Source organism: Plasmodium chabaudi (genome assembly GCF_900002335.3).
Source record: "Plasmodium chabaudi chabaudi strain AS genome assembly, chromosome: 7".
NCBI lineage: Eukaryota > Apicomplexa > Aconoidasida > Haemosporida > Plasmodiidae > Plasmodium > Plasmodium chabaudi.
The window spans coordinates 757,382-774,392 of NC_030107.2; the positions used below are offsets into that span (position 1 = coordinate 757,382).

The window sequence follows — 17,011 nt, forward strand, 5'->3', positions numbered from 1 at the left end:
AATATAAAATTTACTCGATTTTTTATTTCCAAAATCTTTCAATAATCCCAAAATTTTTTCACTATTTTATTGGCGCTAGCTAAAGGGAAAAGCTATTTAGGTCGGTTCAATTTTATTAAAAAGTGGTTATAGTTTACGAAATACGTCATTCTTTTACGCATTTATATGTAAACATAGCAAAATAAACGAGCAAAATAGCATGCATTAAAATTAAAACAACGGATCTTTAATCAAGTGAACGTATAAAGATAAAACAGTTCGATGTAAAATGCATACACCACTGAGAAGTGGAAAAACGGAGTAGGGCCTCATCAAATATGTCGTCCTTCGGGCAAAGCACGTTTTGCAACTTCTTTAGTACGAACTAAATGGACGAGCATACGATATATATAATAGGCATGTGCACTTCTTGGGTGCCTGGTTGTTGAACTCGAATATTTATATCACATGATGAGCTTCCTATTTCGCATAATGCATAATCTGTTATACTAGATGAAATATAGTCAAGTGCAAATCCAGATATTATAAATTTTCCAGGTGTACATTTTAAACTAACTAATGTATTTTTGTCTATATGCATTTTTTGACTCAAAGCTTTAGACTCTAATGTATTTATGAATAATTGTTTATTATTAGGAAGACAATTAACCCAAAAAAAATTTTGAAAATTTTCATTTTTATTTTTTTGTTGTGATTGGCAAATGCTTGTACCACTTATACATGGTTCTATTACAATATTTGCACTTAAACTTTTTTGTATTGTTAATATAAATCCAAAACCTATTTTCATATTTGATGGACAACTAATTTGTTCATTCTCATGTGTTGCTTTTTTATAAATCTGATATACTTCATTTAAATTATGCTTACTACATAGTATCCAACCAAATTCAAAACTTTTATCTGATGCTATATTTATTCCACTAGAACATTCATCAGTTGATGAACATACATGCATTACTATATTGTCATCATATAATTTCTGTTTACTTGTTAAGATAAATCCACTCATGATTTTTTCTTCGTTTTCACATTTAAGTGATATATTTAAATTCATATTTTTATCTATATATTGATGCCATTTTTTAATACTTATTTTGTATAAATCCGATTCTGTTTTATTTATTTCAAAAGGATATTTATTATATTCCGAGTAGGTAATGTTAGAATAATATTCTAAAGCTTTATAATAAGCAACTTTCCCATCATTTGTTTTTATAAAATCAGAAAAAGGTTTTAAAATTAATTTAATTGGTTTTGCATATTTTCCATTTATTGTTTTTTCCCATTCATCTTCCATACCATTTATCATAAGAACTTTTCCTTCACCATCTTTATATTCTTTAATATCTTCCCCACCATCATATATCGTATTTTTTTCTTTTATATAAGTTAACATATTATCATTGTCCTTTTGATTTGTGGAATTCTGTTTCTTTGATATGATCGATCCAAAATAAAAACTCCCAAGTTTACTTCCACTTGTAAACGGGTTCAATCGTTTTTTATATATTTGAACTTGCTCCGAATTATATATATTATTATAATATTCCGAATACAATATATTTATAATTTTCCCTCCATAATATACTTCAGACACTAAATGAGTTCCATATAAATTAAAAAAGGTAATCCATGGAGTTATTGTTCTCAAGCAATTTTGATCATATTTATTTTTTTTATATGAATGTACACTACATTTATATTTATTTATATTTATGTTTTTATAATTCTTTTCTAAATCATTTAACATATTTATAAAAAATGGGTCTAACTTACTACTGTCAACATTTTTTAAAGCAACAAAATATCTAGAACATATTTTCTTATCAATAATTATTGAATACCCCTTTTCAATTCGTTCAACTAACATCCTATAATAATTTGAAGAATTAAAAGGATGAATTTTATATAATGCTGGAAGTTTATAACTCTTATATTCATCATCTATATCCTTTAAATTTTTAATTATTTTCCCTTTTTTATTATAAACACATTTTATATTGTCTTTTTTTTTAGCTATAAAAAATATGTCATTGTCCTTTTCGATATTAGTTCCATATTTTTCTGTACTCTCTTCCATTTCATTTTGATATTTACTTTGTTCTTGTCTATTTTGATTATCTTTTTTTTGTCTACCCTTTTCATTTTCATCCGACCAAAGTTTTTCCTTCAAAATATACCTCTTGTATCCTAGATCGACAGTAAATAATGGATCGCCCATTGGATTCCCTTTGATAATATCATAAGACATCCCTAAATAATTTACCAAGTATTTAATATCTGATATATCAACATTATTATTATATGAACGTGCATCATATATACTATGCGACTTCAAAATGCAGTACACTACTACACGGGTTGTTGCCACTGCAAATGCCCACCAAATACACCTACTTATTCCCATTTTTTATACAATCATTCGTAAATAAAAATGTGTATATATAGAGAGAGGTGCATAAAGAGGTAACCATAAATATAGGTTACTCTTGCTTGTCATACAAAATAGAAATGGTGATAGCATTAATACGGTTTAACTGTTGGATGAAAAAAATGATAATACATAAAAATTAAAAATGATCAATGTAGAATGTGCTTAAAATAAATAAAATTTATTGGCGTAAATATCCTGACCATACAGGAATAAATGTTTTTTATTTCGCCCAATTAAATATTTATTGTAAGTAAATTTTTTTTATTTATCAAAAAGATAAAGTTGCAAACGTTATAGAATAAAAACAATGAAATTTTTTATACATAAGTAAAATTATGAAATATACTACAAAAATTAAACAAAAAGATAAACATAAATATATCAAAATAAAAAACATACACACAAATATATATTCATATATATATTTATGCATAACCAAGGATAAATATGTAATTAAAAAAAATGTGAAAATATTTAATTAAAAGAATACTTAAAGATATTTATATAATTGATGTTGTCTATGCATATCCATCTTATATTTATAATACCTATTTATCAAAAAAAATATAGGTACTTATATATTTGTTTACTTGTGAAAAAACAATTTAAAACAAAATTAACAGCTTTATTTTTTTTAAGGTAGCCAATGTTTAAAATATTCCTAAATCTTAATTGAGAAAAAAAAAATATAGCTAAAATATCGACATTTTTATCACATATTTATTTCTTGTTCATAAAATTATTAACAATTCAGGAAAATTCGAGAAAAAACGAATTAAATATATTCCTTGTTAATATATAATTTGCAAAACACTCATGCCGCTAATTTATTTATGTGAAATATTATAAATTTGTCTTTGAATTTTTTTTTAATCATTCTAAATTTGGATATATAAAAGATGGTATTCCATTTTAATTGAAACCATGCCTTCTGAAAAATATATTTCATATGTATTATTTTGGCACTTCCTAATTCAAAGAATTGTCAATTAGTCTTCGGCATTGAATATATTACTAAAAAAAAATAAAAAGGTATATATATGACTATAGCTACATCATCAAGATTTAAATATATATACATAAATTTATATAATAATTAACTCCATGAAAAAATGTTGTATAAACAAAAGCAGTAAGTAATAGATTAGAAATAACAAAAAACATACCATTATCCTGATCTGTGATTTTATAAATAGAAAAATTAATACGTGGTCCAATTTCTAGCAAATTATGTTCATTGTCTTTGTCTTCATCCTTATTATTATTATTATTAATAAGTTTGTTCGAAAGATATTTATATGCATCGACATTTTTGTTCGAGCCTTCAATTTGATAAGCTTTCTCTATAATTTTATCAAGCGTATTTATTTTATAGTTTGTTGCATATTGTCTAAAATTTATAGTATTATCACTAGCGTTATAACAATATAATAAAATTCTTCGTGACTTGTGTGTAAAATCATTGGATAAACTTACACTTGGATATAAATTTTTTAAAACATTTTGTACAATAATTAAATAATTTGCCATTTCTGGATTTTGGTTATTATTAAAATTTTTTAAAATAAGTAAAGGTTTTAATTTTTTATAATCAATAGTTAAATGCTTTGAACAAACAGATTTAACTATACTTGATAGTGTATAACTTCGAATCATCAATGTTATTGCTAATTTTGTATAATTACTTGTAATTTTATAAAATAATTTAAGATTTTGTATATAAGTGGAAATTGAAAATTGATAACTTAATTCTTTTAATTTATTATTTATTTCATTTACATCTTTTAATCTGTTAATATAAAATACTATACAATATGGATTAAACATATCTGCTATGTCCCGACAAAGAGTTCTGACTTCTGAAATCATTCCTTTTTTTTTAATTAATATTACATTTGTTTTTTTTATGGCTTCCTTTGCAATTTCGTCTGAATTTTTATATTTATTTATTTTTTTATTTTTATTATCAAGGCTTTGTAATTTCCCATTTATTCTGCTTTTCTTCTTAGTCGTCATTTTGTCATAAAAATTTTACAAAAGTATATCATACCCTCTTATAGTTAAAATAGTAGAACTATATAATTATAAATTATGTGCATATATATGTTATATGTATGCATATATTATGTAAATAAGCATGACAATTATCTCTGTATATTTCTTTTTCATAACATTAACTATAACCGTTTTCTCATATCCAACTCTAGACATATAGTCATAATATATAGAAAATATATTACAGAGAATTACTTAACATATTCCCAAATAAATATCACAGTTAATTTTTATTTTGCTATACTTTTTTGATAATAATAATATTCCTTTATATGTTCATGCGATTAAAATGTATTAAACTGTTTTTAAAAGGGCGCTTTAAAATCAAAACGCAACAACTTCACTGTTTTTTGTTCATAAAAAAAATATATAAATTAATTTTCAAGCCAAACCCACAAAAAAAAATGATAAATAACGAAAATATAATAAAATGATGGGGAATTGATAAAACATTATTTTTTATATTTTACAAGTTTCATTTAATTTTAAATATGTATAATAAAAAACAAAAATATGTAATAATAATAATATATGAAAATATAGAGCAATCTACAAATTCCCAGTATTTTAAAGGCACCATAATAATATATTAATTATAAATATCCCGAAGAAAAAAATATTCACAATAAACCTTATGATGGTTAAAATGGTATTATAAAATAATTTTTTTTTTTAATTTTTTTTTGCAAATTGAAAAATAATAAGAAAGGAAAAAATGAATAATCCCCAAAAGTCAAAAAGCAAACAAATTTAAGAAGAAAAAATGCATTTATGCATGTAATATATACACAAAAATGTTTATGGGTTGGTATACAGATTATTATATATAATTAATTAAGGGGAACTGATAGACAATCTGACTAACTAATGAAGGCATATCATAGCACATATCGATAATGCAATTTTGACATTATTTAAGTTTTTCTTTCCTTTTTGTTAATTCAATATAAAAAAGAGAAGATAGTAGGTACAAAAATAAGTATAAAAAAAAATAAAGGTTAAAAGGAAGGAGAAAAAATCGTATCCACATATTTACACTTGCTAAATTTGAGAAAATAAAACTTAAGAAAATAAAATAACTTCCAAATAAACCTCTTAAAATGATATTAGAAATTGTGCCTTTGTATAGTTACAATTTTTATAGTACTTTGTTAATAATAAAAAATGTTTTCGATTCGGACGAGAAATATGAAGTTGACAATGCCAGCAAAACCCCAATTGGGGAAGAGGAAGGAAATATAGTTGAAGAGGACAAAACAAAAGATGAAAACCTTTTAAATGCTGAATATAATAATAACGAAAGAGGAAATAAATACACAAAATCATATAATTACAATTATATAAATAATAAAAACAATTTTTATGCTGATAAAAAAAATGAAAATATTTATATTTTAATAAATTGTGGATGGGATGATAACTTTTGTCTTGATGATATTAAAAATGTTATAAAGTAAGTATAATTTATTTTTTAAGTAGTTAAAAATGTGTATATATTATTGCATAGTCAGGTAAATTTGTAAGTTTGTCCATTTTTACATGTCTGTTCATACGTTTTGTTGTTATTTTTTTTTTTGCAGAGTTTGTGAATATGTAGATCTTGTACTTATAACGAATCATGGGTTGAATTATATTGGATGTTTACCAATTATATATCAAGAGTTTTTAAAACTGAACAGAAAAGTTCCTATAATATGTCATGAATATACAAAGTCATATAGTAAATACATTTTATTAAGTTATATAAAATGTATAAATAATTGTGAAATTTTTAAAACATATAATGAAAATGAATATATAAATCTAATTAATGATTTATATCAAAATATTTTTGAATTAGAATATAAAGAATATTATACTTATAAAAAAAATATAGTATATGAAAGAGAGTCCAAAAAAAAAAATTGTATTTTTATATTGCCAGTATATTTTATGAATAATGGTGATAATATAGGGTCGTCAGGAATTATAATAAAACTTTTTAATTATAAAATTTTATATTCTATAAATACTAATATAATTGATTATTCTTTTATCGAAAAGTCTAACATTATAAGTCAGTCAAATATTTTTACTTTTATTGGAAACTTTATGTATACAAATAAAAATTATAACAAGATGGTTGAAATACGAAATATAATAAATATAGTTAATCGCACTATAAATAATTTGGGTTGTGTCTTTTTCCCTGTGGACATTGATAGTAATGCGAAAAAAGAAAAAAATATAATTAATCTAAAAAATGTGACTTAATTCATTCCCTTAATTTATATATATTTTTTGAACTTCACCAATTTTAGGCATATTTTTGGATCTTCTTTTTCACATAAATGCATTGATGGAGTTAAACTCGCAGCGATACGCCATCCTGTTCCTGTGTCCTTACGCGTAATTTGAAAATATGAAAAAAAAAATAAACCTCATGTGTTTGCTCTTTTGTTTCGTCCCATACATTACTTATGTATAACGTATGTTTCCTTTTATTGTGTAGAGAAAACTTGGTTCGACTCCTGTGCACATCGATGTCCTACATGAACAGCTACATAAAAAATAATTTTCACAAAAATCGAATAAACTTATTCAAGATAAAGAACTTAATATGTTTGAAGGATTACAATGATTTTAAAAAATATGAAGATGGTTATTATATTTTATTTTCCTTTCCTTCCAATATAAATAATGATACATCGAAAAGGATTTTATCATCGTTCCTTAAAAATAAAAAGAATGTCTTAATATTGACAAAAAAAAATAAAACAGATAATATTTGCTCTGATATATGTAATAATTATTATAAAAATAAAAAACAAGAAAATAAGGAAAACTTTAACTTTTCATATACAAAAAATGTAAAAATAGATGATGATGCTTTATATGAAATTTATTTAAAAGAAAAAAATAACATTGAAAATTATATTTTGAAAACTATAAATGAAAATAAAAAAAAAAAAAAAAAAAAAGAAATCCAAGATAATAATGAAGAAAAAAAACATAAAAAGCACAATAAAAATTTTATATTCGAATCTAATGAAGAAATGGCATACATAAAAAAAAAAAAAAATAAACAACCACAACAAGAATATACAACTCAATTAGAAAACAATGATGATACTGTCCAACCAGGTCAATCAAAGGATCTATTTCTTAAAGATGAAACTGTTAAGGAAGAAAGTTTTTTCGAATTCTTTAAAAAAAAAAAACAAAAAGACAAACAAGAAAATATGAATAGTGATCCCACGGAGAGTAGCTCAAACAGCGAACCAGAAGACGAGGGTCATGAAGAAGAAGAGGAAGAGGAGGACGACGATGAAGAAGACGAAGAAGAAGATGAAGAAGAAGATGAAGAAGATGACGAAGAAGACGAAGAAGAAGATGAAGAAGAGGACGAAGATGAGGAAGAGGAGGGGGACGATGAAAACCTTTTGGGTACCGACCTAAAATATGAAGAAATGAAAGGAACAAATAAAAATGTAAAATTCGGAGAAAATTTTTATTCCTATAAGCAAAATAAAAGTGAGATTCGCATCAAAAGGGAGTTAAATAATTATGACGAAAATAGCGACAGAAATAACGCCAAAAATAAATACCTGAACAATCAAGACAAATTTTCGTTGAGCAGTAAAAAAACAAGAAACGGAATGAAAATAAAAATCGAGCAAAGTGACTCTGATGTGAGTAGTAACTCTCAAGAAGAGGAAATGAAATGGGAAAATAAATTTATAAAATATAATAATGAAAAAGGAATACAAAATAAAATGCTAATAAAAAAGGAAGAAACAGAGAAAACAAAAAATATGATATATACAAATTTAGTAGACCAAAATGAAGAGAATCAATATAGTGACATAAATAACTCTTCAATGGGATATAAAAAAAATTCATGGAAAAATAAATTATTAAAATATTTTAAAACAATTCCTACAATTTCAAAGGAAGAAAAAGTTTCTATTCAAATAGATTGTAAAATAAAAATATTTGATATTGAATATGTTATTAATCAAAACACATTAAAAACTATTTTATTTCAGCTTAATCCAAAACATTTTGTTTTATTACCATCTTGTGATTCATATAGTTCACTAAATTTTGAAATGCTATTTTATTCTTCGATAAAGAATTGCACAAAAATACATACATTTTATTACCCAAATTATTTTAATACTATAAAAGAAAATATGAAGGATATATTATATGAACGTTTTTTTTTTAGAAACGCTTTATCTATAGATTCTGTCACCATACCTCTAAATGTGCAATACGAAAATGTTTATATAAAAAATATTTATACTCTTATTAATTCTATGACTCCAGATATTACGAACTTTCATATTTTTAAAGCCAAGGTCAGTGTTGGCGATTCCAAGGAGAGGGACCCCAATCTACCATCCAACCAGTAAGGCACAAAAAGATGGAAAAAAATACCGAAGGACGGGCGCATAGCGTGGTCCGTGTTGCATGCATATACCATTTCACTTCTTTTTATTTCACTTCTTTTCATTTTCCTACTTTTCATCCCCCCCCTTTTCAGGAGGCGAAAACGGTTTATGAACGAGCACAGCACCTTTTGGAACGAGTACAAAGGATCCGAGTATACACTTTCTCTGCCTCAAGAAAAGGAAGAGATAGAGGACGTTGGGATAACTTCAAAAGCGATTCAAAATAAAGCCGATGAAAATAAAGTTGAAGAAGAAAAAAATAATGATAATGCAGATGAAAATGAAGAACAAAAGAAAAGAGATAAAGAAGATACAACATTTTTAAATTATTATATTGATGATGATCAAACTGAAAATCAAAGTGATGAAAACAGTGAGGATATATCTAGTTTATCTTCACAAGATGAAGATTCATATTTACAAAATGAAATAAATGATGAACAAAAATTAAAGGGAGAATTATATATTGGTGATGTTAGTATTAAAAATTTATTAACAAGTATAAATAATTTTCCTAATGTTTGTCTTAATTTTGTCAATGAAAATCAAATCATAATTGATGGAAAAGCAAGTATAAAAAAAGAATCACTTAGTAATATAAAACAAAATGAAAAAACACAACAATCAAACAATCGAAATAATGTAACTTGGAAAATTGAAAGCTCCTTAGATCCTTCCTTCTACTTTCTAAGGAATGTTTTGAAGGACCTGCACAATAACATGTCCATATGACCACTATCCTGCTTGTTTTCCATTTTTTTTCCAATTTTTTTTTTATTTTTTTTTCATTTTTTTTTTCACCTTTGCAATGTGCTTGCCCCAACAAACCTTTTTTTCGTAACTTAACAAATGAAAACTTTTATACATTTAGAGCTAGTGCAGCAAAAGTGCATAGAAGTTTGATAAAACCTGCTGACCATTTTGAACCGTTTATACCATAAAAAATGCACACTCATATAGTGTCATGCGTAAGATGAGAAACAAAAGTTGTACAGGCAAAGGTGCTACACCTTTACACATTCTATTGATAGGGATAACATTCAGTATTAGAAATTGGTATATATAAAGTTTGTAGGATCTGAGTACCTCGACCCCATCTGTTCCTTTTTCATGTATACAACAAAAAGGAGGTACAAAATTTTATGTCGACACAAAAGATATATTTTTTGTTCGATAAAATATGTTCGTGGCGTTCCACATTTTTTTAAATTTATAAATTAACAGTGCATATGTAAAAATATACTATTCACAAAATAAGGCACAGAACACAATCGGTGTATATACACAACAATATATAAAAAAAAAAACTTAATTTGTTTAATCAACTTCTTCAACAGTTGGTCCACTTCCAGCTGGTGCTCCTCCAGGTGCTCCCATACCTCCGGGCATTCCACCTGGGAAGTTCATACCTCCTGGCATACCTCCTGGCATTCCACCTGGCATTCCACCGGGCATTCCGCCAGCAGCTGCTCCAGCATCTTGATATATTTTAGACATAATTGGTGAGCATACAGATTCAGCTTCTTTTTGCTTAGCTTCATATTCATCTTTTCCAGCTAATTGGTTTTTCTCTAACCATTCAAGGATAGAAGTAACAGATTTCATACAGGTTTCAATTTCACTTGGTTGTAATTTTTCTTTAATTTTTTGATCCTCTAATGAACTTTTAACACCATAGCAATAGTTTTCAAGACTGTTTCTTGCTTCAATTCTTTTTTTATTTTCTTCATCTTCTGCTTTATATTTTTCAGCATCATTAACCATTCTATCAATTTCTTCAGGAGATAATCTACCTTTGTCATTAGTAATGGTGATATGATTTTGTTTACCAGTACTTTTTTCAACAGCTGTGACATTTAAGATACCATTTGCATCAATATCAAAGGTAACTTCAATTTGTGGAACCTTTCTAGGAGCAGGTGGAATACCATCTAAATGAAATTTACCTAATAAGTTATTATCTTTGGTTAAGGCTCTTTCTCCTTCATATACTTGTATTAACACACCTGGTTGATTATCAGCATAGGTGGTAAAAATTTGACTTTTTTTGGCTGGAATTGTTGTATTTCTTTCAATTAATTTTGTCATAACACCTCCTGCAGTTTCTAATCCTAAAGATAAGGAACAGACATCTAATAATAATAAATCTTGTACTGCATTGGATTGATCACCTGATAAAATGGCGGCTTGGACAGCAGCACCATAAGCAACAGCTTCATCAGGATTGATTGATCTGCATGCTTCTTTACCATTAAAGAATTCTTTTATTAATGTTTGAATTTTTGGAATTCTTGTAGATCCACCAACTAAGACAACTTCATGAACACTCTTTTTGTCCATCATGGCATCTTTTAAAACTTTTTCAACAGGTATTAATGTATCTCTAAAATAGTCAATACATAATTCTTCAAATCTAGCTCTACTAACTGTTACACTATAATCAATACCTTCAAAAAGAGAATCAATTTCAATTGTTGCTTGAGTTGAAGAAGATAAGGTACGTTTTGCTCTTTCACATTGTGTTCTTAATCTTCTTAAAGCTCTACTATTTTTTGATAAATCTTTGCCTCTATTTTTTCTTTTAAAATCTTCAACGCAAAAGTTTACTAAACGGTTATCAAAATCTTCACCACCTAAATGGGTATCTCCTGCTGTTGCTTTAACTTCGAATATACCATCTTCAATAGTAAGTAATGAAACATCAAAAGTACCACCTCCTAAATCGAAAATTAAAATATTTTTTTCTCCTTTTCCTTTTTTGTGTAAACCATATGCAATAGCTGCTGCAGTTGGTTCATTTATAATTCTCATAACATTTAATCCTGCAATTGTACCAGCATCTTTTGTTGCTTGCCTTTGAGAATCGTTAAAATATGCAGGTACTGTGATGACGGCATTTTTTATAGATTTTCCTAAAAAGGCTTCTGCATTTTCTTTCATTTTTTGTAAAACCATAGAAGAAATTTCTTCAGGGTGAAATAATTTTTTCTCACCTTGATAAACAACTTCAATCATAGGTTTTTCTTCAATACCTGATTTGACTGTAAATGGCCAGTGTTTCATATCACTTTGTACTGAAGATTCTGTAAATTTCCTTCCTATTAATCTTTTTGCATCGAAGACTGTATTTTCTGGATTTCTTGCAACTTGATTTTTAGCTGCATCACCAATTAATCTTTCTGTATCAGTGAAAGCAACATAGGATGGGGTTGTTCTGTTACCTTGATCGTTAGCAATTATATCAACATTTTCATTTCTCCATACACCAACACAGGAGTAAGTGGTACCTAAATCGATACCTATAGCGATGTTTGACTCTGGTAAATTTGGCTTTGATGCTTTTGCGTTTGCCATTTTTCAAATGTTATTAATTGAGTGAAATAATTTTAAGTAATTATTTTAATTAATTTGCTATAAGTAAATATTTAATATAATATACTTATGGCAAAATAGTGTAAATGCAAAAATGTATAACAATAATTGGCTTTTTAATTTTTTTTAAAAAAAGTATATACTTATAATTTAAGGCAATAAATATATATCTATATATTTCTTTAATTTGAGTATTAAAAATTTTAAAAAATAAAAATTGCATAAAAAAATGTTTATTTTTTTTAATGTTATATAAAAAAAATATGATCTATAACAATTGAATAAAATTATTTTTATTAAAAAAGGGAAAATATATATATTACATATATAGCATATAAAAAATTAATTATAAATATTATTTTATAGGAAATAAGAATAATATAATATAAATTTTTTTTATTACATATAAAAGTGTAAGTAGTGTATATATTATTAAAATTAATTTTAACTACGATATATAGGAAATACACTATTATTTTTTCTCTATAGAAAAATATATATAATCAAAAGGGGGTATTAATATTTATAATTATATTTTTCTTAATATATATTCTTTTTGAATATTTTTTTGCATGAGAATTAATTTATACGAATTAATATAAATTTATTTGATATCCTTTTTATAAGCATATATATTTTATAATTTATGGGACGAAAGTTCGTACTTTTTTATTTTTTTATTTTTATTATCGGCTATAAAAAAAAGCAAAATACGGGGCCATTTATTGGCCCCTTGATTAAAGTAGCTATAAATATACTTATGCCTATGTGAGTTCCATTTATATAATATATTTTTTTTTATTGCCAAGGGACGGGCACAAAATATACAAAATTCACATGCCTCGAAAATGCAAAAAATGTTTTTTATATTCCACCTTTATTTATGGGCTTTATTATTTTTTTCAAATTTCCGAAAGTGCAATTACTTGCAAAAATAGGAACGAAAAAAGTACGTATACCATTGCCCACGCAAGTGGGGTAGGTACACTAACATAGCAGCTAAGCATTATGTAATAATTTTTATTTATAAGTATGTAATAGTATGCATAATATTACGTAGGGTACAGACCTTTGATGGCATGGCGCCCCTGCCCCTATTTTTTCCTGACTGCAATTAAAGCCATAAATTTTCATATTATATTTGAAAGGTATATATGCACAATTCCGTAATTTTTTATGCATAAAATAGTAGGTAAAAAAAATATAATTTATTTTACATAATAAATACCCAATTCAATGAACTTTTCTATGCCCCATAAGATTATTTTCTTGGTATAAATTTTGTAAAGCACGCCAATAAAATATTATTATATATATATTACCCTACATGACCATGCATATTTTGTTTGGCCCTCAAAAGGAAAATTAAAAAAAGCAAGGCAAAAAAATAAAGATTAAAGGCATTATTCCTACATATAAAATTTTTATTTTTTTACATACATTAAAATACACCTTTTTCATTATAAATGAAAAAAAAACGAAAGCAACATTACGATTATTTGGTTGAATATTATGACCATTTTTTGAATATGATAATTATAGTAAAATTTGTTTGAGAAATTTAAAGGGCATTACACTAAATTGAAAAAGAATAATGTATATATTTTTTGAAAAAAGACTAAGATTATGATAGGGCATTTTTTCCCACAATTTAAACTCAATTTATTTATTATGTCATTTTTGAACTTTATAGTATTTCATATATTTTGTAACTCTTTTGTTTGGTCTTTGGTAGCAAATTGTCATTTGAAAATTGGGGGTAATATACAAATGTATATATAGAAAGGGAGAAAAGGAACAACTTTTGAATAATATTTTTCATAAAAAATAAGTATGTTACTGGGTTATGCCAATTTAAGCAATGCATTTCATACTGCTCCATTTTTGTATTAACATGACGGATAAAATAAATATTCATATGGAAATGTACCTATTTATGTGATTAACAACGAAAACATGTAAAAGTCAAAAAACGGATGGAGGTCATATCCAGTCATTATAAATTTTAACAAATGATTTTGTCAATTTTTTACGCATTTTTTTAAAATTTATAACACCAATTTTTACCCATATTTTTTCATTATCGCAAATAATAAAAAATTGCATATTCACATGAATTTGCAATCGTTTTAATAACGTAAAATTATATAAATTTATTTTATACATATTTAATAATATGAAAATGGGTTAGTAACATATTTAAGCTTACAACAAATGGTATTAATAGGGAAACGAAAGCATACAACATTTTATGCGTACCTATTTACCCGTTATATATTTCTATTAAATAAAATAGCAAAATTGCGGTAAATAATTTTTTTTTATACCTTTTTTGTCTTTAAAAAAAATATTAACATTCTTTAAAATATTATTAACAAGTCAGGCAAAAAAATAAAAAAAAAATTATTAAAGCTATTTTTTTTTTTTAAATAAATATATATTTAAAAAATGTATAGTATAAATACTGCTTGATGAATAGAGTTATAGCAATAAAACATAATAAAGCGTAATAAAACGGAATTGGATTGAATAAAATAATTTTCTAAAATGCTGAGGAGAAACATAAGATTGAGAAAAGAGTATTTATACTTAAAAAAGGTTGAAGAAGAAAAAAAGAAATATGCCGAAAAAATAAAAAGTATAAAAAAAAGCTATGATGAAAATAAAAAAATAAAAGGTGATTTAAAAGATGAAGAAAATGAGCTAAGAAAGAAAATGAACTTATATGATGAAAAGTCTTTGAATAAAAATTTTGATGATGAATATTTTTTTTCTGGAATTGAAAATCCACAAGTTTTAATAACAACATCAAGAAATCCATCAGCCCAATTGGAAAATTTTGCAAAGGAACTTAAACTTTTAATTCCAAATAGTGAAAAAATCAATAGAGGAAGTTATTTTATCAAAGACATAATAAGTTTTGCACGAAAAAATAATATTACTGATGTTATTATAATACATGAATATAAAGGAGTACCTAGAAATTTAATAATATGTCATTTACCATTTGGTCCAACATTATTCTGTACAATTAAGGATTGTAAAATGAGACATGAGTTTTTAGATCAAATAAATAATATATCTACTTGTAACCCTCACTTAATATTTCATAATTTTAATTCCGATTTAGGTAAAAGAATTATGAATATTTTTAAATATTTATTTCCTCCAGTTAAAATGAGAATAAATAAAAGACGATTTTCAAAAAATAAAAATAAAATTCCTATTTCAAATAATATGGGTAATCAAAATTTAGCTAACGCTATTAATCATAATGAAGAAGGAGAAGAAGATGAAGAAGCAAATGATAATTCAATTCAAATATCTATAAAAAATTCTGAATATTATAATCTTGAAAAATTTGAAAATAATAGAGTACTTGCATTTTATAATAAAAATGATATAATCTATTTTCGTCATTATAATTGGGAAACAAATGAAAAAAATGAAATTATATTAAATGAGGTTGGTCCAAGATTTAGCTTCCTTGTTTATAGAATAAATAAAGAAGCTCTCGATTCCCTTAACGAAGATTATGAATATGTATATCATCCATTTATAAACTCAAAAAAAGCAATGTTATAATAATTATCAAAAAATGTAAATATACATTTGTTTTTAACTATACATTTTAAATTCATTTTTTACATTTTCCTTTTACATATATTAAATGTGCACATATAAATATTAATGGGTATACTAGCCATTTACGAATACCTGTGTGCATTTTCCATATATGTTTTATTTATTTCTTTTTTTTGTTTTCATATTTTGCACTCATTTGTTTTATCATTTAATTAAGACTAATAAATAAACAATCAATTAATAAAAATTAAGTACTACCTATTTATTATGGATCCATTGTTTTTACTAAATAAATACGAAGCCTTGGCTTGTTAATTTAAGGCAATGTCTTTTATTATAATGCATATTAAAAGAATAAGTATCCTTAAACTTTATTTTTAAATAAGTATAATAATTACGGCAAAGCCAACACTCTATCAGCCGAGCCAGACCGCTTTGCTTATTCTTTTCCCCAATTTTGTGTGCATGTCTTTTTACCGCTACTTTTCACCGCTACTTTTTATCGCTACTTTTTAAAGCGCTTAACGAATTGAGAAATGATAAAAATAAGCGTATGCAACTCCTTTAATGTGATAAAATAAAATCGCGTTAAATTGTTTTTCCCACCTAGATTATATTTAGTAATCATAGAAAAGTAAATACTAAATATATACACCTATGCAGTGATCATTCCTTAAAATATTTTTTTTTAAATAAAGCCAGTTCATTACTCTCATATATTTTATTCAATCACATATATCACCTTTATACATTATTAACGAATGAAGCAAAACTAAATAAGTACCCATTTTTGAGTTATAGCCAATTTTAAAATAAAAAAAGTAGTACAGCTAAATAGACTTTATTTATAGCTCGATTTATTTGATAAAATATAATACGTCTTAACAAGATAGTAAAAAAAAAAGGATTGTTATAAATATTGTCTCCTTATATAAGTACACCATTATTTTCAATATATTATTAATTATAAAATTATGCAGACTTTTTTATTTTTAAATAAGTAGAGAACAAACTAAGTAAGTATACAACATAGTAATAACAAAAATTATAGTGTACTAGTGGAAAATAATTAAGGTTATGATATAAAATATAAAAATTATATTTATAATAATATTTTAAAATAAAT

The 17,011-nt window shown here is 25.1% G+C and overlaps 5 protein-coding genes across 5 annotated transcripts; 2 read left to right on the forward strand and 3 right to left on the reverse strand.

The window, feature by feature from the left end:
• Positions 1–364: 364 nt before the first annotated feature.
• On the reverse strand, positions 365–2,410 carry PCHAS_0720700 (perforin-like protein 5, putative; the record flags this gene model as incomplete). The annotated part of the gene is made up of 1 exon (XM_016797703.1): positions 365–2,410. One exon carries the CDS (start codon positions 2,408–2,410, stop codon positions 365–367), a length of 2,046 nt encoding a protein of 681 aa, XP_016653631.1.
• Positions 2,411–3,422: 1,012 nt separating this feature from the next.
• On the reverse strand, positions 3,423–4,453 carry PCHAS_0720800 (BRIX domain, putative; the record flags this gene model as incomplete). Its single annotated transcript, XM_016797704.1, has 2 exons — positions 3,423–3,451; positions 3,604–4,453. 2 exons carry the CDS (start codon positions 4,451–4,453, stop codon positions 3,423–3,425), a joined length of 879 nt encoding a protein of 292 aa, XP_016653632.1.
• Positions 4,454–5,592: 1,139 nt separating this feature from the next.
• PCHAS_0720900 (conserved Plasmodium protein, unknown function) lies at positions 5,593–9,660 on the forward strand (the record flags this gene model as incomplete). The annotated part of the gene is made up of 5 exons (XM_016797705.1): positions 5,593–5,945; positions 6,073–6,695; positions 6,793–6,880; positions 6,984–8,885; positions 9,021–9,660. The coding sequence occupies 5 exons, from the start codon at positions 5,593–5,595 to the stop codon at positions 9,658–9,660; spliced, it is 3,606 nt and encodes a 1,201-aa protein (XP_016653633.1).
• A 585-nt stretch (positions 9,661–10,245) lies between these two features.
• Positions 10,246–12,282, reverse strand: PCHAS_0721000 (heat shock protein 70, putative; the record flags this gene model as incomplete). Its single annotated transcript, XM_736516.2, has 1 exon — positions 10,246–12,282. One exon carries the CDS (start codon positions 12,280–12,282, stop codon positions 10,246–10,248), a length of 2,037 nt encoding a protein of 678 aa, XP_741609.2.
• Positions 12,283–14,847: 2,565 nt separating this feature from the next.
• On the forward strand, positions 14,848–15,885 carry PCHAS_0721100 (U3 small nucleolar ribonucleoprotein IMP4, putative; the record flags this gene model as incomplete). Its single annotated transcript, XM_740558.1, has 1 exon — positions 14,848–15,885. One exon carries the CDS (start codon positions 14,848–14,850, stop codon positions 15,883–15,885), a length of 1,038 nt encoding a protein of 345 aa, XP_745651.1.
• Between the last annotated feature and the right edge of the window lie 1,126 nt (positions 15,886–17,011).